This window comes from Salarias fasciatus, chromosome 1 (assembly GCF_902148845.1).
Source record: "Salarias fasciatus chromosome 1, fSalaFa1.1, whole genome shotgun sequence".
In the NCBI taxonomy this organism is placed as follows: domain Eukaryota; kingdom Metazoa; phylum Chordata; class Actinopteri; order Blenniiformes; family Blenniidae; genus Salarias; species Salarias fasciatus.
This window is the reverse complement of record NC_043745.1, coordinates 33,396,260-33,420,768: the sequence shown is the minus strand read 5'-3', so window position 1 is coordinate 33,420,768 and position 24,509 is coordinate 33,396,260. Positions and strand designations below refer to the sequence as shown.

The window sequence follows — 24,509 nt, the reverse complement described above, 5'->3', positions numbered from 1 at the left end:
CACACACACACACGCAGAGTCCCATGCGGAGCTTCACTTGTGTGCATGGGTGTGTCAGGGAGTCCAGAAAAAACATACCTGTGTGTTTTTCACTTGAAAACATGACCGGGCTTGCCCCCTTTGTTCCTGCTCCTTTCTGCACAAACCTAACGGCAGAAAAGGAAATGAGCAATCAGGAATGCAAAAATTTCCAGTTTTGAAAGAAGCGCAGCTTTGACAGTTTTGCTGATGACAGAATTTGCATGAATTAACAAATATCAAACTACAGTGTGTGCATAAGTAAGGCTGACTCTTGTCTTATAACAGTGAGACAAATGACACAAGTTTTTTTTTTTTATTTGACTCAGCATAATTGTGGTTTGAACAGCTGTAAATAAAAATTTGCAGTGTCAGTATTCAGGATTAGTGGTTGTAAATTTAGCATTGATCTAAACTGCTGGCATGAAGCTTTTCTTCTTTAAAGGTGAAGTGATACGGGTGATTATGCACTAACTCAGTGTTTGTTTTATGTTTGGCTGTGTGTCCTTTTCCTTCTATGCTGGTGGGGACTGAAACTTGACTACATGTGGGGACAAAAATGGAAGTTCCCACTTGGATAATCTATAAACTACGAAAACATATATTTTATGATCAGCCAGTGATTCAGTTACAGTCATAGGTTAAGCTTGAATTAATCATATAGGAGTTAGGGGTGAGTTTGAAATTAACTGAAGCCAGTGCATGAAGCATAGAAACTTGTGTGTGTGCTGCAGGCGAAGGAGCGCTACTCAAAGGCCCTGGAGGAGCTGAACCGCTGTAACCCGCGCTACATGGAGGACATGGAGCAGGTGTTTGACCTCACCCAGGAGGCCGAGCGCAAGAGGCTGCGCTTCTTCAAAGACGTCCTGCTGGACATCCACACACACCTCGACCTGTCCGCCAAACAAGGGTAACACACACACACACACACACACACACACACACACACACACACACACACACACACACACCGTCAGAAAAAAGGGAGTGATTAGATGATTCATTGCGAAGGCATGCACCTCTGTACCGGCTCTATGTGCGTGTGTGAACATGTGTGTGTGTGTACACAGGGGTTAATCGAAAACGCGCACCGTTGTCCATTAACTATTGACCTCAGCTTTTATTTGAACTGGACACCCTTACCATGGCAACCGTCATCAGCCAAGTCCGATGACGTTTAAATATTTACCAAATTTCATTAATTTGAAGCAGCTCTGGGAGCGGGACCTTGCTGCATCGTGCTCTGACGACGTTTTCCCAGGATTGAACCTGGGATAATCTGGGATGGCAGCAGTGGGGGCTTTACACTGTACAGGGCAGGGGGTCGTAATCTCATGTGTTTTGATTTTGATGTTGCATTATCAGCGTGCCGATGAGTTTGGCAGTGCAGGCCCAGGTAATAACAGGCCGCCTGTCTACAGCCCTCCCATTGTGGCTTCACTCAAACCTTTAAATCCTGAACCAAAGTCATAAACTGCTGCTGCCCTCAGCTTGTCATTTTCAAACTTGACCTTATAAACACACCCAGCCCATGGCTGAAGGCGCTGATTGTTTTTAAAGTGTTAAGCATCGATCGGCTCTGTTTCTAAAGAGCTTTAAGTCTGCGTAGTGTGAATTTCACCCTGAGTGCTACATTTACAGCAGATTTCTGTGCTGTCAGAGGAGACGTTTCTCTGACTGGTAATCCATAAACTTCTCACTCATTCATCTTTAACACCTTCTTCTTCTATTGGATTTGATTTTTTTTGTATTGATTTACATCTCCTCACTATTTACACTGGCTAGTCAGTGCTGGACTCCAGTTACATGCAGGGCTGCATTAGATCAGGTGAACATGTGACAGTGTTGTCAAATAATGTAGTTACAACACTGCAGTAAATCCAAACACTTACTCTGCTTAAACGATGTTAACTTGCATACTTTTGGGATTTGCTTTGAGCAGTAGGACTCAATCTGCTCAGCCAGATATGTTGTGTAGAAAATGAATTTTATTGCATGAGTAATACGCACACTTGAGTTCAGTCAGCTTTGTGCAGCACTGGTTACTTGTTCCCTTCTTTACCTGTGGGAAAAAAACAAACAACTCAACTCAACTTTATTTATATAGCAGTTTAAAAACAACTAAAGCTGGCACAAAGTGCTGTACAAAGACACAAATATATATAAGTGCAAGAGTAAAACACATTAAGAGCAAAGAACACAAAACAACAACAAAAAAGAGAGAAATAAACATTAAAAAACCAGGGGCGGAGTCTCAGGCTGAGTTAAAAGCCAGTGAATAAAAATGTGTTTTAAGATCTTTCTTAAAAATGGACAGTGAGGGGGCCTGCCTGATGTGCAGTGGCAGCTCATTCCACAGCTTGGGGGCCACAACAGAATAAGCTCCGTCCCCTCTGAGCTTACGCTTGGACCTCGGCACCTCCAGGAGCAGCTGATCAGCTGATCTGAGGCACCGAGCAGGAGTGTAGAGGTGAAGCAGCTCAGAGACGTAAGGTGGGGCGAGACCATTCAGGGATTTAAAAACAAATAAAAGAACCTTAAAATGGACTCTAAAATGCAGAGGCAGCCAGTGGAGGGAGGCGAGGATGGGATTGATGTGGTCCCTCTTACGTACTCCAGTTAGTTAACAAACATCCATTTACTTGGAAAAGCATCTACTGTGTCACTTTAAAATGTCTATTCTCTTTGGCTCTTTATATCTCACACGTAGTTTTAGCTGAAACTTCAGCAGCGGTTCTTACAAGATGCTTACATAAAGCTATGGATGCATCACTGCACTGAACATGCAGTGTGCTTTAATGTTTTTTTATTGTGACACTGATGTGACTCACAGGAAATATCAGTGCTTGTAGATGATGTTCATGCCTTTGTTCTTCCAAATAACAGCATCATTACTATTGATGTATTATTAATCAAAAGATAGTTTCACTCATCAAGTTCAGCCTTTCTCTGTCGCACGGTTAAAATTTCAAATTTAGTTGATCACACAATTTTTATGAATGAGTGTGACTAATGTGCGCACTAATGTGTGAGTGTGCACTTTTCATGTTTAAAAATCTTTCATTTTTGAGTTTGCAGTTCACAAATACACAGTGAATGAAGACTTATGTATAAAGTGCATGTTAATGATAAATTTGCAACATATTCTGCAGCCACACTGTGGAAACGGACTGTTAGCTTTCTCACAGTAACTTGAAACATGAACATTTTGTTAGATAAGCAAAATTATGTAAAATAGCTTTATTATATCACGCTTAAAGAACAGAGAGACAGCCGCTCTATATATATGAGAAAAAGTGTAGCTCTTTTTTCTCTTGCTGTCTCTGAAGCTGCACAGATATACGTTTGGGTCACAGTGAAGGAGGCAGATGATGTGACGAGCGATGTTTGTGCTCCAGCTTCACAGATCTGTACCGGGACCTGGGTCAGACCATCCGAGCGGCCAACGACGCCGAAGACCTCAGATGGTGGCGGAACACCCACGGGCCGGGCATGAGCATGAACTGGCCCCAGTTTGAGGTGCGGAAACACACAAACACGTGCGCGCTGTGTTGAGACTGGACGTGAAGTGTATCGCTTCACTCATTCATACTTTTTGTGGTCGGGGCTGAGCAGGAATGCTGTGCATGCTACTCGCGTTGTCGGGACATTAACCCGTTTGCACTGTAGTATGATGAGCTCTGTTCTTCTTTCAGGAATATAGAATACGTCTTCATAATGGGAAACATTAAATCTTCATATGAGGGTTTCAGTTTAATTGATCACAATTTGCTTTTGTCTTCAGTAAGTTGGTGTGATGTCCTCTGAAGTGAGGTAAACATGAGTGGTTCAGAGCGACACACTGAATATTGAGCACTCTGCCAGTGAAAGCCTTGTTTTGTGGCTGAGAGCTCTGAGTGGGGTGAGGAATGTCTTACACACACACACACACACACACACACACACACACACACACACACACATGGACACACACATATTCTTGGGTTTATTTTGCCGAGTTGGTTGGAAATCTCACTTCGTCTGTGGAGCTCAGGCTGCTGAGGACAAATAAATATTTACAGAAATGAAAACACAAACAACAGGTCATCCAGTGAAATGTGTCTCTGTAGAGCAGAGTAGAAGTTTGATGCCATCAGGGCCAAAAGTAAAGGCAATTGATTTCTTTTTTCCCTTCATTTCAGGCTCAGATGACCAAGTTGCTTAACAGAACTGAAAGTTGTTGAAAGAATATTGTAACTTATGCCCTTAGAAGAGTTTATTATGACACTGTTGAGAAAGACCTCTGGAAAATGTGAGTTTCAGGGAAAAAAAATTAAAGTGTCTGTCCTGTCACCATAGCATTTAATGTATCACAGAAAAACATAACTTTGTACATCATATGTGGCTTTGAACACCATGATATAGTGGGATGTAATGTAAACCAGCAGGACCTGCAGTCTAACATAATGTAAACATGGCGAGAAGCATTATCTCATGTCACACAGTATCATGTGAAGGGAAATAACACAGCACAAAGTAATCTAGTGTATCATCACATTATATGGCATAATGTAATCAACAATTAAACATAAAGTCAAAACAACAGACCAAGCATATCAGCATATAGCTTCACATTGAAGGAATATACAATATCAATGTAAACTGACATTATGTGGCGAAGCTTTGCAAAGTGTCAGTTGACATAGCATAACTTTGCATCACACATTATAATATAAAACTCATATAACATGATTAAATGAAGCAGACCAACAGAGCCTATTGTAGCAAAGCAAAATGCAACATTGTTACATAATGTAGTTAATGAGGCATTTATAGTGCTGTACTGCGGGGTGTAACACACTGCAGCATAACAATGGAAATGTAGCATTTTGGAGCTTAATCAAGCGCAACATCTTAACATGATTGAAAGCGATATGATGAAGCATTAGATGAAAGGACGCTTGCTCAGCTGTTATTTTCGCATTTTACTTATACACTTTTTTTGTTTAAAGCAGCTGGATGATAAAGTCAGCTGTTAGACTAATGATGATCGGATATTTCTACTTTGTATTAGTTTTGGGCTATTGCCAAGTGCATCAGTAAAAGTTTGAGATGTTTTACAATTAGATGCAGAGTTGCTGCCTTTTTTCATTTGCTTCCTGGAGGTTTCTGAAATATTTCACTTTCCCAGTGGGAAGTTCAAAGTTTCCCACTTCCTCACAAACATATTATCTCTTGAATTTTACAACATAGAACGTGTAGTTGTTTCACACGTCAGTTGTTTTTAAAAAGAGTCTTTTCTGGCAGCTTTGTTTTCAGCCCTTTCCCCTTTTCCAGTAGCACACAGAGTTCTTTCATCCGCTCTGTATTTTAGTAACCTGAGGATTATATTGCTGAAATGATATATATTTTCTATCATTTCCACACCCTGTTGTCTCTCCACTCCTGAGCAAACCTTTGTGAGCGTTGTATTGTCCACTTTAGAGTCGCTGACAAGATCTACAGCTCCAATTATTAAAGTGACAACGGACATACAATCACCTGAATTCCTGTTATCCTCGACTTTTAGTGAGTCTCTATGTATTCGTGTGTGTGTGTGTGTGTGTGTGCATGTGAGTGATTAAATTTCAGCTCAAACAAATAAAGCAGACATGTGATCCTCCGGAACAGTGGAATCAAACCTCAAACTGTCTGAATCAAGAATTCACATTTTCTGATCTATTTCTAGATCAAAATGCATTGAACTTTTGCAAATTAAATAAATACAGGTGAAAAGATTCTCCTTAGTGCTCTGCTGGCTCCATTTGGATGAAAAAACAAACATCTTCCGCTTTTTGTATGAAATAAGGATGGCAACTATAAAATAAAACCGATCTCTTGTCAGATTTCTAAATGTTTTTCCACATGAACAGTTTGACCGGTTTTACTTGCCAACACCTCGTTTAAAACACAGGGATGGAGAAAGTAGAATGTCTTTATTGTCATTTTAACTAGTACAACGAAATTGCACGCTAAGTTCCAATGACACTATCAAGAAAACAAGATAAAAATGAGTAAAAACAAGAATGTGGTTGGTCTTGCTCTTTTTTGCCTTTTGTATAAAGAAATACTTATCTCATATGCTACTTCATACATGTGATTTATGCTGAACATAAACTATCAGTTAATAAATTAAATGTTACGTACGGCTCAGGAACCCGAATTGAAGTTCTTGAATTTCCATGATTGAGTTTGACGAGCAGACGTGACATCGGTATGAATACTATTTCATATTTTTAAGTTACTGCATCACTTCTCCTCTCTGTAGGTGATTTGTTTCATACTTGTGTGGACTGCCGGGTGGAGTAGTGGTTTGTGCTCTTGATTTACAGACAGAACATCCCTGATCTGAGTCCAGTTGGGAGACTCTGTGTTGATTTTGGATGAATGGATGAATATTCCTGTGTATAAGGTGCAGTGATATTTGTGACTATTTCTTCTAACTCTGAATCCTCGGTGGGATGCACAATGTAGCCAACAACAGGTTTTCCATTGTCTTGTAGTTCCTTTCTGACTGTGCTGCTTGCTGTTCTTTTTTTATCGTTTAATACTGATGGTGAGGGGCGGCACGGTGCAGCAGTGGTTAGCACTCTCGCAGTAAATTAGTGTCTCTGTAATCCCTGTTGGTGTGTGCCTCTCTCTGTCCTATGATGACCCAATGATCTTTACCCTGCTTTCACACACACATTTAACTGACAGCGGATTTTAGTAGTTGTACAGTATTTCTGCATCTTATGTATATTTTAGCAATCAAATGACTGAAAACTGCAACTGCACAATATATTACCAATTTATCATCACATGTGCAATAAATGCACTTTGCCTTCATCCTCTGAAAATTCAGATTATTATGTAAATAAAAACAAAGTTAACAAAATTGTCATTTTCTGAAACGTCGCTGGATGAAACTGCAGATTGACATGTGATTGAAACGCAGCCCGTTTAAATTAGGGCCAAGAGAAAAGGCACAAAATGTATTTGTATTGTATGTCCTGCAAAAAATACTGTTACAATGTTCTGCAACATCGTGACACAAATGTCCATGTTATCATAAAAGTGAATGTTTTTCCATATGAAGCTTTAGCATTTTGGATGAAAGCAAAAACATTTTTCATTGTATCATGCATTTTTTGAATTTCTGCTTTGATGACAATGCAAAAACTCATTTTTGTTTCCAGTTCTGAAAAAAAGAAACCTGAAAGCTTTGTGAAAACTGAAGAGAGTGAAAGAAAAATGTTGGCACAGAGAAATGTTGTGTGTCCTCTGAGGAATCTCCAGACCGTTCCCACAGTGCTGCTGACAGGCTAACAGAGAGCTATTGTACACACACACACACACACACACACACACACACACACACACACACACACACACACACACACACACACACACACACGCAGCACTGTGTTTGAGGTCTTCTCCTTAGCATTAACTCTCTCCAGCTCCTTACTGCGAGTGTCTATGTAAACTAATCTTAACCTGTTGCCTTGGCAACAAAACCACATATTGTTTCTTGGAGACTGAGGCCATAATATGATTATGATATTTTTGTCGGGTTTTCTCGTTGTCATAATACAGTCCTTTTCTCCTCCCTTTGACCATGGCCACCACACAGTAATCCTGACTTGCTCTAATCGCAGCCTCAAAACTAAATCTCAATTTAAATGCCGTATCTGTGTGTTTTGTAAACTTGACTTTTGATCTGAGAATCTACATGGGGAAGGTGGGTTTTTTATAACTAAAAGAAAAATATTTCCAGTCAACTGGCAGTGCACATGTTGTCTTTGAAGACTCTAGATAAGCGGACACTGAAGTTGTGATTTCAACTTGAACGGTCATGAAGTAACACAAAGGAAGCAAACCTGTATAACAACACTGGAAACTGTTTCATGATGACGCACACTGTTGTCTTTAAAAATGTCTCATTAGCCAAGAAGCTACAAAAAGTATTTCTGTTTGTATGATTATGTCGAACACGCAAGCCTCAATTAATCACTATATGCTTGTTTATGTATGACGAGAATGTTTGTAGTTTTGTTCTTTACGTGGAAGTGGAAGTTTTCTAACTCAATCCTGTATTTTCCAGCCACAACACAGGTTTTTTTGAGACTTTGGTCAAAAAACTTTGTTGATTTTTCTCCATACATAAAACAATTAGATTCTTTAGTGCGTCATCTTTGAGGAGAGAAAAAAAACCTCGCAGTTATGCTGAACATCAAATGCTTTGTTTAAACTTTTTAAAATCACATTAGGGGGTTAATATACAATTTGATGATTTCATTTGACATGTTTTTTTGTGAGTACTCCACAGTCCACTCACAGCTCAAAAACTGTGAACGTTGAAATCCGTGACTCCATCATGTCTGCTTATTATTCTCTGTGTGAAGAAAATCCTATTAGCTTATTCTGGCACTTCAGTCTGACTGGTTATCTTTGGCCATTCCCATGTTCATAGCCAAGTTTTTGTAATTTGACACCAGCCTCATTGTTGTAGCTGCAGCTGCTGTTCCTGAGACAGATGAGTCAGGTCAGCTCATGCAAAACTCTTTCAGAGACCTCTAAATCCTAATCTCTCATCCAAATAAATCACTTGATCATTCATCTGGCACTTTGGACACATTTTGAGTAAAACTACAGAAAATGAGGTCAGATGAGGGGTCAGAGGGGTCACGTGGGTCTAAAAAGAGGCCGTCAGTTGTGGGAGTAATGAAACCTTTGCTTCTGTGCTTGCAGGAGTGGTCTCCAGAGGCGAGCCGCTCCATCAGCAGGAAGGAGCGAGGAGGTCACTCCGAGGAGAACGTGGTCACTCTCACCAACATCGTCTCCTCAGGCGGAGGGGACGTCCCGCCGAGTCCCATCACCGTGGACGCCAGCAGGTAGGAGCGCCGCCGCTAAAGCCGAAACACCGAGAAAAACTCATATTTATAAACCAAAGAAACCTGAAGGAGCACAACGTTTAATAACACTGTGCTGAAGTGTTTATTTGTATCGGTTGCATCTAAAAACTTAATTTTGTCCTTTTTGTCCATTTTTTTTTCAGCTTTCAAACTGCATGTTTTAATAAATTCTTCCTATCAGATTAAATATACTGCTACGCCCCGAGCAACAAGAGAGTTGATTTTCTTTATGACTGCTACACTTCCTGAAACAGCTGCAGCTGCTGAACAAATCAGCAGACTTATCTTTTACCATTTTTAAGTTCAGTCCCCTTTCTTACTTTTACTCTACATTTGTGGGCTGAATTGGCCCCTCGGGTTGGCTGGTTTTGGCGTGTGTATTAGACGCCCTCGCTCTAGTGAGCCAGTTTTGGCTGCCGTGATCTACAACCGTACATATGCTATGTTTGTATTTTTTTGCATTTTATTTTTTTGAAGCAGAGCTGCCATCACAGCCTGCCAGCAGATTGTTGAACGCCACATCTTTCTTGTACAGGCAGAAACACTGTGACTGAAGATCCATTCATTTTCACTGTAGACAATAGATCCTTTTGGGTTTTAATATGCGTACAGACATGTGTCCAACAGTTATATCTTCCATACCACCCTAAAGAACAGAAACGAGACAAATGTGTTTCTTGAATCTGTGGAGAAGTGAGCGCTTCTCTCGGTGTTTCTGTGTAGAAAGCCTCCGGTGTTCTCCTGCTTCCTGTCCGTCTGCACACAGTCGGATTCACACCAGACTGATTGTGATCAGATTTGGGATGAGAGCAGAAGAAAGGAGAGCAGAAATGTGGAAATAAAGTTCTCCTCAATTACATCTGGGTTTTATCTGCCAGCAGAGAGTTGACATGGATCCAGTAGTGGAACCGCAGCAGATTTTCTTTTTTCCAGAGATTTTCCGTGTTAGAAGAAAGAGCTTGTGTGAGACACACACACACACACACACACACACACACGTCTATGTGCTGCTTGATTACAAAAGAGGAGGCTGTGTTTGAAGCTTTTGTGAAGTTTTAAAACGGCACATATCCGAGGGCCGTTTCAGACTAAACACACGAGTACATGTGCATCCCCTCAAGCCACGTGTGTGTGTCTCAGTGGCCGGGAGAGTTTGTGTGTGTGAATGAGTGTGTGTGTGTGTGTGTGTGTGTGTGTGTGTGTGTGTGTGTGTGTGTGTGTGTGTGTGTGTGGGGGTGACAAAAATAGGAACAGCATGTAGTTTAGTTACGATGTTACCTTGTAGTCACCCTGAGGAGTTCACATCCTGTACAGAACACTCTGTAATTAGTGTGTATGTGTGCATGTGCGAGTGTCTTTGTGTGTCTGGGTGTGCTCGTTTATCTCCATGGAAAAAGACAATAAAGGCCCATGAGAAAAATACTTCCATTGTAGGCAGATACATACATTGAAGTTAGAAATGAAAGTAGCAGTAATCATGACTGAGGTTGGAGTTGGTCCTCCGGTGTTTTTCTGTTCTGGTGGGGACGTCGGCCTGACTGCACTCTGACCTGGAGGGAAGATGAAAGACCTCATCAGAGGATTGAATACTGTTTAAGGTGAAGGGGTGAGATTACAGCAGGTAGCAGTTACGGTGCAGAGTGCAGGAAATGATGCATGACTATAACAGTGAGGGGTCATTTTCCTGATGGAAACCAGGGAGTCCGGGACAGGGGACTCTCAGCTGTTATAGAAGTCACAACAGTTTTAGGAGAAGATCTGTCTTTATGGTGGTAAATATGACAAAGTCCTGTTTTATATTCTATATTTGAAACATGTTTGTTCATTTATTCATTATTATGTCCGGATTCAGTGTCTGGCTCCATTTTCTTTTGTTTACACCTCTGATAAACTCTGAACACAGCTGGTTACTTTACGAAAGAAGTGAGAAATGTCACATGGAAAACATGCAACAGCCTCACAGCTGCAACACCGTCACATTTATTACAGTTTTATGAAAATGTGTCATAAACTTGGTTTAAATTTTTGGTTAAATGTATTGTCACTCGGTTGCTCTTTTGCTTAACATAGTTTTATTTGTATGTGTGCAGGAAATTGACAGGGGTTGTATTTATCCAGAAAGGTTTATAAAAACTAGGCTGCTGGAATCGAGTAAACCTTTACATGTGAGAGGAATGTTTCGATTTGTCTTATGTTAACCTAATTTTTCAGTCTGGTAACGGCAGCGTGCAGCGACTGTTGTTTCCTTTATGTTCCTCCTTAATAACAGTGAATTGAGTCTAAATGATTTCTATATAAATAAACAAACATGTTTGCACCATACAAAGCAGCACGAATGAGATCAATAACTTCTTTCTATCAGCTGCTGTGGGACTTTTGGACAATGCATTTTCAGAAAACACATTTCTGTTGTGTATTTCTCATTTTTCTTGCAAGTTTGTGGTTATTATTTTTGCTGCAAATCAGGTTGCCGTTGGTGATGATAAACGGGCGACATGCACTCACTGCTTTTTGTCCTTCACCCCTTTTCACCACACTTCCAAATTGCACCATCAGTCAATTACAATTTTCTTTGATACATTTAAAATTCTGTTCTTTTGAATCTGTAGAGCAGGGAAGTTCAGTTGAGTTACAATAAATCAATGATATACTGTAATTCTGGTGTTCTGTAATGCAAAAAAAGCCGCTAAGAAAAGAATGTGTTGCTTCAGACTGGACGTCTGCGTCTGTCAGCTGCTCACCTTATTCCTTTCTCTCTCGTCAGGGTGAAAGATTATTCCTCCGACTGGTCAGACGAGGACAGTCCTAAGAAGGCGCTGGCGGTGAACGGCGTGAGGGAGGCGGAGGACGAGGAGGAGCAGGTAGAAGGGGTGCGAGTACGAGCGCTCTATGATTACACGGGCCAGGAGGACGATGAGCTCAGCTTTAAAGCAGGTATTAACCCTTACTAATTGCTTTTTTATATCCGGAGGAGGCATCACAGGTACAGGCTGGTCATCTCTGAGATTGGTTTTGATAAATATGCTACAAAAACTGGGAAAAAACTTGGCTACAAATAGAACTTTCTATTTTTCTGCATAACAGAGCTGCTCTTGCACTGTCGGCTCAGTGAGTGAGACAGTGAGAGACAGCAGCTGTGCAGCTCTACAACAATTGTCATGCTTAATTAAACCATCAAGCCCTCTAAAGTTGCTAATTTCATCATAATAATCAGTTATGTGAATGAAGCTCCCATAAATAATGAGGTTAAACACTGGTGTGCTTCATTCATAACAAATTCATAACTTAAGAGTCTTTATAAATGAATACTTCTGTCAAACCTTTTATTGTTTACACGTGAAATAAAACCGATAACATAATTTATAGAGTTGTAGAGCTAAAATGAACATGAGTATTTCATTTATTTGAAGAAACCTGAGCCAAAAGTTATAATTTAATAGATTTTCAGTGTCTTTTGGCCTTCGTAGCTGTTTTGTGTATTTTGTTGAAACCATATTGATCCAGGTTTGTATCGGGCAATGAGCTCGTCTCATTTCCTTTCTGTGATGCCTCCTCAATAATATGTTCACACACTCATGTGAGACGCCGCGCTGCAGACATGAGCTGTGATGATGCAGCACTGTGAGACTGTAACACACACACACACACACACACCTCTTACCTCTGAGTGCACATCAACATTCCGTCCTGACAAGTGTTTCTTGAATGAGTCAGAAACATTTCAGCTTTTATTCTGTAGATTAACTCTGTGACGTTTGATCTCAGGGATTTTCTTTCCAAGTGAAACTGAATCTAACAGTGTTTGTGCTGAGTCATTATGCAATGACTTAAAGGTTAAGAAAAGTAACGATACATCAAAATATCAAACCGAAGTTTTTTCTAACTCACTTTGATGCTCATACAGCTTCATCCAGAAGTGTGTCAGGCACTATAGTCTTGACGGGATGAGTCAATCATCAGATAGTGAAAAGGAACGGCAGCATTCTGGTGACCTCCTTTCAGGACACACACTGCACATAGCTGCATAACTTCTATTGTTTCAACAAGCACACAGTTACCTTAGAACAAGCCTGCAGAGTGTAAATATTGGCATTTATCATCGATCATAAACAAAGAAGTTTCATTTTCTGTATTGAGTTGCACATGATTGCTGCATGTTGCACATTTATACCGTTTTAGTCATTTTCCTGAGTTATAATTGACATTTGTACTTAAATGAAGCTGCTTTGTTCCTGTGACATAAGCTGGAACTCGATTTCCACTTGTTTGACTTGTAAAGTTGCTTGTGACGTGCACGGTGTGGTGTGGAGCCTGCGGCTGTGACAGATGTGAAGCGACGGCAGCTTGGCATCTTCTCCAGCTGCTGTTTGGAAATAAAAGCATTTTGAATCCGATCAACTTGTTGACAGCGAACCGATGCTTTTATTTCAGTAGGATGATTTGTTTTTTCTCTTTGGAGTAAAAACTGAGCTTCATTAAATATTGACTTGCCTCACAGAAGATATCAGAAGCTTCTCATCGCAAACAAAACCTCGTCTCGGTGGTTTTACCCTCCTGATCTTGTGAATGTTTGAACACCGAGAAGCTGCATGAGTATTAAAATGACTGTTTATATCAGAGTGGAGTTCCATTTTACTCTCAAACAGGACGGTAAGTAAAGTTCTTCAGAAGACGTGGAGCAGAAATGAAAGCAGTATATATGTGTTTTTACATCTTGAAGGGTGTTTCCATGTTTCTTAGAACTCTTTTGAAGTTTACATGATGCTGGCCGATATTAATTTAGCATTAGTGTTATCTGAAGGACAACACTTACTATTGAACTAAACTCCTGTTTACCGATGGTGGAGAGCCTCTTTAATCCTTCAATAGCTCCGTCCTCCTCAGAGCAACACGACAGATATCCTGCTGCAGCGACCTTTACATAAACATGACCTTTATGAGCGCGTTCTGTCTGCATGCCGCACGCATAAGAGGACATTCAGATTTTAAAGCAGGGGGGTCGAACACATTTCAGTTGCCCAGATTTGAAGTGATGATAAAATATTTTTGCAAACAATTTCTACTGAAAATAACGGCATTGTCAGCATAAAGCTAATTTTAATGATACCGTCTGAAGCACAGTACGGTGAAATGTCCAGAAGACGTCTCCTCCAGCTGCTGCATTCTGCATGTTTTCACTAACTCATCCAGACGGCATGGCTTTGAGGCGAATGCCAGTTTGCTTTAATCTTCAATAGCAGCGTCACCGATATCTCAGCTGCAGTCTCAGTGTTGTGTTGTGTCTGCTGCTCTTAATAAATCTGTTAAAACGATTCAGGTTATGTCCACTGTGATGCAGAAACGTGATGCAGCCAAACGCCGCTCTGGTCGAAGCCCCCTGGATCCGCCGTGACGTGTTGCTTTCCCGTGATGTTTTGAAGCTTCAGACAGTGACGCTGCATGCGGGGTCAGACAGGAAAGCGGGTTAATGGGACCTGATGGGACCACACAGGGACAGCCTCAGTTTGGAAAAGCTTAGCCCAGCTCAGCCCGGCTTAGCGTGAACCAGGACCAGATCCCCGAGGAAGCCAGACAGGTGGCCTCGTCCACCGCAGTTTCTATTTTCCCTCCTTCCTCTTGTGTGGCTTATTTTATACACAGAGGCTCTGCAGATGACTCATGCAGCTTTATTTGAGAAACAAACATATGTATACTTGGAAATAGAAATCAGGTGTTTTAATGAAAAATACTGCTTTCCATGGATCAATACTGAATATGAAGATACAGGCTGCTTTTAAAATCAAACATCTGGGAAGTCGCTGTCCATGTTTTTCTTGATTTCTGACTCTGTTTTACATAATAAAACCACTGTTGTTGCTGTTGTGTTCGTCATTGTAACTAGTGGTTCTCTCATGGAGTTCAGCTGGTTAGTTTCACAAAGATGCCGGGTGTGTTGACGTCTTCTCTGCGTCTCTGTCCCTCCAGGCGAGGAGCTGCTGAAGCTGGGCGAGGAGGACGAGCAGGGCTGGTGCAAAGGGCAGCTGAGCGGCGGCCGGATCGGCCTCTACCCCGCCAACTACGTCCAGGTCATCGCCTCCTGATGCCCCGCCCCCCGCCGCTCCCCCCAGCCGATGGTGAAGCCACACCCGGGATGCCAGGACCAATCAGAAGCTGTTGGTGCTCACATGTGGACACCCAAACAGTTTTGGTTTTCTGATATTTTTTTCCTGATTTTTGAGAATCAGCTCATCAATAAGCTCCTTTTTTCTTTCTAATTCCTGAGCCCAATAACTGTCACCTGGAAGAAGCTTCACCGGTGAAAAGAAACCGATAAATCCCACAAACTGTCTAAAGGAGAAGCTGGACATGATTTAAGTTTTGACACTGATTTCTGAAAGGACATGTTTTTGGGTCGGTTAAATCCTTTTATAATCACGGGACACAATATTTGAGATAAGAAGCAAAGAGCATCTGTCAGTCACAGCATCCAAAAAACCCGTTTTACTCTTTTCAAAGACATATTTTCTGATTTATTTTGAGTTTTTTTTTTTTTTTTTTTTTTTTAAATGAATCACTTCATTAGATGAGAATAATCAGGACTTTGATTCCAAAACCTGCTGCTGGAGAGCTCAGATTAGCATAAAGACGTTTAAAAAAGAGCCACTGGAAGATTATTATTTGCTCCTAAATGAAGCTGAAATAATTAAATTAGATGCTCACAGGTAGATTTCTGGCCTTTGTGCTGCTGTTTGTCCTGTTTTCAGTCTTTATGTTAAACTGAAATAAAGCCCAGCAGCTTCTGGATTTGACCTTTGAATAAGCTTTGACAGCAAATTCAATATCTAGCAGCAATTAAAAAAAAACAAACCAAAAAACTATTTTTTAATGTTTTTCATTTAGAAGTAAGTTGAAGTAGCTTCATTTCCAGAGGGGTAAGGTGAGATATTAGTCATTTAATGTTTTTCAACCCTTCTGCTGCAGTTTGGTGTGTGACAGACTGTCAGTGCCTTAGGACTGAGCAGCGCCGCCCTGCTGGCCGATGGTGGGAGTGTTCTGCCGCTCCTGGCTGCTCTTTTTGACAGATAACAGGAGCGACTCCAGTGAGCCCCGCTGTTGGACGGGAGAATTCCAGTGGCAGTCTGAACCCAGTAGAAACCAGTAGACCTCGAGAACTCTTCCCTCTCTGCTCGGTTTTTCTTTTTTGTCACTGAATCATTTTATATTTTAATTATTAGAGCTGTTTGTTTATATTAAGTCAGCAGATTCTGAATATGAACATTTGTAAATTGTTGCTACCTTTTTTTCCTTTGAACCCTTCCTTTTTAATTTTAGAATTTTTTTTACAGCGTTTTCTTCTTTGCTTTCTAAGTGATGTCCCTCTTTCTTTCGCCGTCTCGTCTCTCCTGAGCCGCCGCCTCCTCCATGGCGGTCAGCAGAGCATCCTGGGCTGTTGGCTTTGCTGTGACCTGTGGAGGGTGGCTGGTTTGACGGTGCAGGGATCAAACTACAGTCAGATCAAAATGAGCGATCTTCTGTCTACATGTTGGGGATTTGAGGGGATTTTTTTTTTTTTTTTTTCTGTTTTAAGTTTGTGGTTTGTTTATGAGGACGCTTCCTTCTGCCCTGCTGATCTGAGCATCGCTAACACTAACCGACAAAGGCGTTTAAAAGATAATAACAGAGGTATATATTAGAGAAGTGATTTAATGCTACCGCACTGCTCCTGTGGCTTTTGTTTCTTTGCAGATTTGTGTACAGAACCTAAAGTGGGAAGCAGCAATAAAGGGCTTTCTGCAGCGGGAAGTTTACACTACTGTTTTTTTTTTTTATTTTAACCTCCATGTTTGATCATATGTTGTTTCTTTAGTTCAACTAAATCTACGACTCTATAACAATTTAGCGAGGAACAAGGAAAGCAGTGGACTTCTGTTAACACCATCTGTCTCACACTCCCGACGTCTGACTTGATGTCAGTTCTGATGGAATTGGATCAATTTTTATTGAATTTGAAATCAAATGTCAGATAAAATGATCATTGTAGTACAATTTAAATAAATTATACACTTTCTATGAATAAGCTTCATGAAAAAAGAGCTGCAAAAGGAAACGTACCAGTAGAAGAAGCAGAGAATGTATCTGCAGTGGCAGTCAAAAACCAAACGAGAGCCTTTTTATTTTGTTGAATATACAGAAAATCAGATTTTTAAAGGAGTCTCCGTTGAAGCAAAGTTATGAAAATCTGCAGACATTTTTATTAAATTGACAAATTTTGATCTGTACAGCAAAATCAAAACACACAATGATAAATCTGTTACATCATGATCATTTTACAGGTCGTATCCTGAAAAGAACTGCACACCGAGAACGTACAAAACTGACGATGGACGCCTTCTTTCTCTGCTTCAACCCTTTGAAAGAACTTCAGACGCGGGACAGAAACGAAAAGCTGAAACCAGTGAGCCGTCAGTTTCTCCCTTTTCAGTCTAAATCTTCTGGAAATGCCTCCAGCTTGGCGTTTTCGGTGAGAACATTTGTGCAACGACCGCTTGCTTCAGTTCATTAATTGATATTAAAGCAGAAAAAGCTGTTTGTTAAATTAAAAAAGGAGCAAATTAATGTGCTGATCTCTGACCATCAACTGAAGCGCAAAATTTTAGTATTCATCACTGATCATTCATTGGTCTGAATAACTCATTTGGGGCTCAGATATTTGAAATATTTAGTTTAATGTAACTGTGATGAAAAGTCAAACGTTGGATTAAAGATCTTCTCTCAGGTGCTGCGTCAGTCGTTCATTACAAAGACAGGACTAAAATGGACTGGTGGGTGTGCAGTTCTACACACACACACACACAAAGAATGATGGCAGGCAGTCGACAGTAATCGCAGTCATTTTGTGACGTTCTCGTTTCAGTTCACAACTTTCTGATGAGTTTCATATCCTTTAAGAGCTCGGTTTGTGTCTCTTGGGAGATTTTTTTTCTCTGCTGTTTTACTTCTCAGGCTGTAGCCAATCTCATTGTGACACTGTTGCATTTTAGTCATTTCATTCCTCTTAAAATTTTCTGAAAAAAGGACAAACTGGTAAAAAAAAAAAAAAAAAAAAATTCAACTAACTGAGTCAACAGCCTCTAAAACAAAACTGGAACCACATATGAAACCTCCAGCTCTTGCTTTCTCCTGTGGATGTTTTGTATTGTAGCTGCACATCGATGGACCAGAAAATCAGAAGTTTGTTTATTAGTAGTACTTATTTTTGAACAAAAGCATAATGGAGGGTTTGTCTGGATGTGTCTCTGAGTCTCCAAAAGGACACTTTGAATGAATTAACAACTTAAGAGTATGTTTTGTAGTGGAAAGCTGAGTGTGCATGTTCTCCCTGTGCATGTCGTCTCTTTGTTGACTCCGTGCACGCTTGACATCTGCCGAGTCAGAGAATCATGATCTGACAGTCTGCTGAACTCCGTTATGAAAGGGTTTCATTGGGTGCTGTTGCCATGGTTTCCATCCAGTAAGGCCACTACAGATTGTTTAGTGTGTAAAATTTGATCCACGGAAACAAGAATCTGCAAAGTGAGTCTGAGTGGAAATGTTTTGATGGATTAGCAGTTCGTTTCAGGCCTGATGGTATTTTTTTTTTTTTAAACGCCACTGGCAAAAATGTGAAAAGTTTATTCATTTAAATTAAAAAGCAGCTTGTTGGTTCATGAGATGAAATATTAGAAAGTGAACGAACCGCTGAAGCTCTCCGGACTGAATCTTAAAGCTGAGCTGCTCTGCATGTTTCACTATAAACTTTCAGCACGGTTTTCTTTTTATCTTTTCAAAAACTTGTTAAAAAATGTTCCAAGCAACTTAAAACCCCATCCAAGCTCAATCAGCTGTTAATCAACAATAAATAAGGCATACAAGTAAAAAAAAAAACAACCAAAACTAAAGTGCAACAAAATTAGCATTTAAATACATTTAAAAAAAACAAATGTGCACACAACATTCTTGTTAGATGAGACCAACTCGACCGTCGTTTCCAGTCTGTAGCGAGCTCGAGGGCCGGATGCACAGATTTCACAACAGATGAGAGAAATATTTCAGAACAGGAACACGTCGGAGGTCTGCCTTTCAGATCCCCCGTGTGCGTTTCGGGCGGTCCCGTCCGTCCGGAGACGAGGCAGCCGGGCGCTCCGCATGCTCCCGTCTCCGTTAAACATCACCAAAACAACCGGCTAGAAAAGCGTCGGGACTGGAGGAACGGGGAGAAACGGTCCTGACCTCCGTCAGTCAGGAGCTGGAACCATGCTGGACATTCAAACCCGGGTAACATCCTCGGCAACAAGCGGATCTGCTGGATGGGAGTGTGGATGGATGGGGGGGGGGGCAGAAACTGTTTGAATGAGATGATCTGGGAGTCTCTCCAGTCTGGAGATTCCCACACGGAGATCAGAGGACGTGAAACGGAGGAGGGAGGGGCTCTGGCGTTGGCACTGTGCAGGTCGGCTGGTTATAAATCAAGCATCTGAGAGCAGGAGGAGGAGGAAGGTGTGTGTGTGTGGGGGGGGGGGGCGGGGGTTCAGTCCTCTCTGAAGCGTCGGGGGTCCTCGTCCTCTACCGGTCCTTCAGTTCTCTCGTCACCCGCTTGGTGATGCGGCCGCACAGCAGCCCCACTAGGAAGAGGACGCACACGCTCAGGGCGATCATGAACAGGATGTAGTTCTTGGAGGGAGAAGTCATCACCTGCACCGCCAGGTCCGAGAAACCCTCTGCCGGCGCCACCTGCAGGACAGATGGAGGACCACGGGGCTTAGTACGCGTGTGTACACAGAGACGTGAGGATCTAAAAGGACCTGTAACTATCTCCTCTTTTCAACCTCTCACCAACAAGTGGATTTCTTCTGGTGAGCGATGATAAGTCTTTAAACGGGATTGTTTGTCCTCAGTCTAGACTCAGACTCACTCCGGTCCGATCCAATAATGCTATGTTTGTAATGACTGAGCTCTTCTTGCGGGGATGATTAGTGTTATGGAGGCTGTACTGCTGAGGAGGCGAGCCTGAGCCTGCCAGTCTACACCCAGGACAAAGAGAGACCAAATTACGGACCAACATTTGTCATGGCGGGGAGCAAATCCCACCTGTCAGCCCACTGAGAGGCTGACCAGAGCTGCAGGAGAACACAGACACTCACAGGTAAGGACAACTTGAAAAGACACACACACACCTTTTTCTGTAGTCTTGCTGTTTGTGTGTGTGTGTGTGTGTGTACCTTTGCAGCATAGCTCCACATATCGATGCGATCTTGAAGTCTTTTCTTGCATTCGGGCTGCAGACGGACTCTTTTGTCCTGTAACGCCTCCATGAGACACGACATCTCTGCAGGATGAGAGACGACAAGGTTCAGGCTGGAAGAATCTCACTGAACCCTCAGATGAAGAAAACAGGAAACATTTTTTCAGAGCCAAATGAAAGATTTCTGCAATATTTGTCTCGATTCTGCAACAGGATGCGTCGTTAAAAAATGGCGAGTCGCATTTATTTTCCTTGCATATGCATCGAGACAGTTGTGTTTTCTGACAGATGGTGACTGAATTGGCTGTCGGGGTCGTGTTCAGCTCTACTGAGACTCACGGCGGCCGCGGCCCGGCGTGATGGCGGCACAGTGGTGTTTGAGGTCCAGAGCGCAGGCTGTGTGCAGCACCGGGTCCACGAAGATGTCGGCCTTGCTCTCCTTCAGCATGTTGAGAACCTCCTGCAGGAAAAACACAGAGCGGCCGAACCTGCTGGACTTTTTACATTCACACTATTTATGGACCTCAACTTCAAACACATGGAGCACTGAACTCCTGGAGTGAGTTGATCCCCGTGTTCAGGTTAGCTAAGATCTCAAACATAAAAAGTCCATATGAGACATTTAAAACAGGAAATAGAAAGAGCAGATAGCATGTTTGAGCACAAATCTACAATTTAAGGACTAAAATGACTTAATGAAATAAAAATAAATAAATTGCATAAAAGGAAACTAAAACCGAGAACTAACAGATTAAATTACATAAAATGTATAATTCCGCTATATGCAATACTTAAACTGAAACACATTGAATGACTGTTAAAAGAATAAACTACATAATCAAACTTTTAATTAATACTTGATTAAACATGAAGGTTTGAAGTTTCCTTTAATAAAAGGAAGCTGATAGATGAATAGTGTGGCTACGTGCCAGTATAGCAGATGAGAAGATAAAGCTCATGTTACCGATGTTGCTGTCAGAACTGAGTTAGATTAATGAAGTGTATTTGTATGATCGCCGTGCTCATGTTGTGGTTCAGAACGGATTCTTTTTTTAAACTAATTGGCACCTTTAAGGGAACTTGCGTCCCGTTGAAACGTCGCTCCACTCAGTGATTTCACTGCTCTAACGTACCTTTTTGCAGGCCTCCTGTTTGATTTTCAGCAGGTTGACTTTCAGACACTCCTCCACCTGCCCGGTCTGCTCCTGAGCTGCAGCCTCCTCCGCACACAGCTTGGAGATCTGGAAAATGAAGACAGCCGGGGAAATCACCAACTGATCCACAAGAATCAGGCCATTAAATCAGAAGAGTCTCACATGAAACAACTGACTGTCAGTTGAAGTATTTATGTCACATAGTCAACATCTGTAAATCCACCAAAAGAAAATATAAACACTTACAGGAACTTGTTGATCTGTTAGCTGTCAAATGTTCTGCTAAAGTGTGTGTGTGTGTGTGTGTGTACCTCATCAGAGCAGTGCATCTGCAGCTGTGGGTCCAGTCTGTAGTCCAGTGCAGACTCCTGGAGGATCACTCTGATCTGGTCCTCGCAGTCTGGAGAAAGCCTCTGAACCAAAAACCGGCCCAAAAACATAAGAATACCAACGATTAAACACCAGACCGCTGATGTAGCTGCTCTTTAGTTTTTAATTCTATTTTACTTATTGTTGTGATCTGACCTGGTCGGCGTACTTGAGCTTGAGGCAGGCGATGACCTGCCCCTCCAGCTCGCTGTCCTCGCCGGCTTTGTTCAGGATGGACTGGCAGAACTTGGGGATGTCGGCTCGACACGCCTTCCTCAACACCGGGTTCAACCTGTAGTCTGGAGGAGAAGAGCCAACGGTGCTGCACAGCTTTTTACAGACCTGTGAGTGTGTGTGTTTCTGCATGTGTGTGAGTGTGTGTGTGTCTACCTGTGTTCTGGGTGATTTGCCTCTTGGTGATCATCTGTTTACATTTAGGATCCATCAGCTCACTGTTCTTGTTCTGCTTCAGACACTGAAGGACGTTCCTGGCGTCTGCTTCAGTACAGAATCGCTGTGGCAGAGAAGCAACGATGGGATTCAAGTTCTTCTCTTAACATCCATGCTGCTCCAGACCTAAAAGAGCTGTTAGCCTCCTGCCGTCCCAGCAGAACAGCCTGTCTAAAAATGCAGGTTTCACTTCCGGAGGTAAACACAGCCTCTACCTGGAAGACCAAACTTCCCTACAGCTGCAGCCGGGACCAGTTTCTCTAGACTCTTTCCATCTCAATCACATTGCAATATGTTTAAGCTTTGATGTCTTCATCTAGCTTTTAGCTTGTTTAGTCTTTATTTTAGCATCTAATTAGTCTGTTAGCAGTCAATTCGTCCCCACACTTCTCTGTGTCACCTTGATCATCTGCTTGCAGACTCTCATCAGCTGGTAGTCGAGCTCCGGGTCGCTCATCTCCACCTCCTGCAGCCTGAAGATTCGCTGGTGGCAGCGCGGACTCAGCTGCTTCTTCTGCTCCTTCAGGCACTCGATCATCTGAGGAGGAAGCGCAGATGAAGATGAACATCTCTGATGTTCAGGGATGAAATAAGCTGCAGGTAATCTGGATTTTACCTGAGCGTTACCGAAGCCCACATTGGGACACAGATGGCTGATGTCGGACTTGCAGGGATCGTACAGCTCGGGCTCCAGACGGATGTCCTCCGACTGAGACGAGAGGAGAACAGAGAGGCTGCACTGACTGAGGGATCGGTAGAACAAACTCAACTGAATGTATTACGAACTATACTGCAATACGTAGCTGAAACATATCATTCTTATTCAAACTTCTCAGTTTGAGGTGAAGCTGAAATCTGAAGATTTTTTTTCATCAGTGATGGAATAAATCAGTTGAGGAGAAACACTTCTTAGTTTCACTACCTGTTTTAAAACTCCTAAAACTCACTTTTATTAAACAGGCTTCCATGTCGTCATTTCATTCACATAACTGAGTTTTTACATTTGTCATTTTTTGATAACTTGTGATACTGACTTGTTTTGATGCGATAATGATCATTTCATCAGGTGATAAAGTTACCAATACTGAGCTTATTTTGTGCATATTGTTTAATTTGAACCATTTTCTTGAATTCTGATGTACCCTCATAATTTCCCAGCCACCTATTATTTCATCTCTTCCTTGTATCCAGTCATTGAAGTTGTATTAATTCTCCCACATTCTTCATCTGTTTGAAAGAACCAATTTGATAACGTGTGTTGTTTTCCTTTGGTACAGCAGGTGGCAGTATATCACTGAGGTTGTGAACTGCGTGCAACATGGTGAAAATGAACACAGTAGAGATGCTTAACACTTTATGGAGTGGTTATTAATTTACAGTGTAAATGCATTGACCTTTATGGCTGTGATACAGGAAGAGATATCACAGTGTGTCAGTGTGTGTGTGTGTGTGTGTGTGTGTGTGTGTGTGTGTGTGTGTGTGTGTGTGTGTGTGTGTCTTACCATCTCCAGCTCCTCCACCCGCAGTTGTTTGCGACACTTGAGGGAGACGCGCTGCTCTCGGGCCTCCTGCAGCGTGTCGTTTCTCACCGTGGTGCTGAGACAGATGACCACGTCCACCCTGCAGGGACACAGGCTCGCGGTGAGAACCGGCCCGGGTCAATCTCGATGCACAGACACAAAGGGGACCCAGCCAAAAATACGCCGTCTTACTTCTTCTTGATGTTTGGACACAAACGGAGAACGTCCTCTTTGCAGGCCATCTTGAATTTGTAGGAGAAGCGGAAATCCTTCATTTGAATCTGAAAGTTGAGACGAGGGTCATCGCACAGGGAGCGGAGGCAGAAACTTTCATGGTGTCTTTCATAAACCGCACGTTTTCTATAATGGGGTTGCATATCTGCAAATTCATAATGCAAATGAAAATCCACCTCAAAATATGACAAATTCTTAAGAATTTCACATTTTCATATATTTCAGATGCATAACATAGAAAACATTTTTTTTTCCTTTGTTAATGTTACATAAAATTGAACCTAACAAAAGTACTATTTTTACACAAAACTATTTAACAAATGTTCTATAAATATAAAATATATATTTATAGTATTTGAAATATCTTTTTAACAGTAAATCTTAGACATAAAATAAAAAGCAAAAAAAATTCTCATTTCATTTTTGCTTGAATGTGTTGTCTGAAATAAAATAAGGAAAACATATTTTTGAAATATAAAGAATACTAATATAATTTACAATAAATAACATTTCATATTATTTCTGCACCAAAAAGTAAAATAGTTTTCAGGATGAAGAAGAACAAATTAAAGAATATCGAGCATTAAAA

General features: G+C 41.5%; 2 protein-coding genes across 4 annotated transcripts in view; one reads left to right on the top strand and one right to left on the bottom strand.

Moving 5' to 3' along the window:
* The window catches only part of pacsin3 (protein kinase C and casein kinase substrate in neurons 3), a 40,853-nt gene extending 24,134 nt beyond the window's left edge, over window positions 1–16,719 (top strand). For both annotated transcript variants that reach the window (XM_030088698.1, XM_030088706.1), the window contains 5 exons: window positions 753–928; window positions 3,417–3,537; window positions 8,770–8,912; window positions 11,698–11,867; window positions 14,898–16,719. In XM_030088698.1, the coding sequence (XP_029944558.1) occupies window positions 753–928; window positions 3,417–3,537; window positions 8,770–8,912; window positions 11,698–11,867; window positions 14,898–15,013 (726 nt within the window). In that variant the 3' untranslated portion in view covers window positions 15,014–16,719. The remainder of the gene's footprint in view (window positions 1–752; window positions 929–3,416; window positions 3,538–8,769; window positions 8,913–11,697; window positions 11,868–14,897) is intronic.
* LOC115386423 (Golgi apparatus protein 1-like) overlaps window positions 10,134–24,509 on the bottom strand; it is a 35,802-nt gene continuing 21,426 nt past the window's right edge. The window contains exons 16-27 of one of the 2 annotated variants that reach the window (XM_030088686.1): window positions 23,879–23,967; window positions 23,669–23,786; window positions 22,783–22,875; window positions 22,567–22,704; window positions 22,107–22,230; window positions 21,873–22,015; window positions 21,659–21,760; window positions 21,327–21,434; window positions 20,533–20,653; window positions 20,171–20,277; window positions 19,511–19,682; window positions 10,134–10,165 (exon numbers count right to left, since the gene is read on the bottom strand). In XM_030088686.1, coding sequence (XP_029944546.1) covers window positions 19,515–19,682; window positions 20,171–20,277; window positions 20,533–20,653; window positions 21,327–21,434; window positions 21,659–21,760; window positions 21,873–22,015; window positions 22,107–22,230; window positions 22,567–22,704; window positions 22,783–22,875; window positions 23,669–23,786; window positions 23,879–23,967 — 1,311 coding nt within the window. In that variant the 3' untranslated portion in view covers window positions 10,134–10,165; window positions 19,511–19,514. Of the gene's footprint in view, window positions 10,166–17,074; window positions 19,683–20,170; window positions 20,278–20,532; window positions 20,654–21,326; window positions 21,435–21,658; window positions 21,761–21,872; window positions 22,016–22,106; window positions 22,231–22,566; window positions 22,705–22,782; window positions 22,876–23,668; window positions 23,787–23,878; window positions 23,968–24,509 lie in introns of those variants that run through there. The other variant, XM_030088678.1, reaches the window with a different exon arrangement.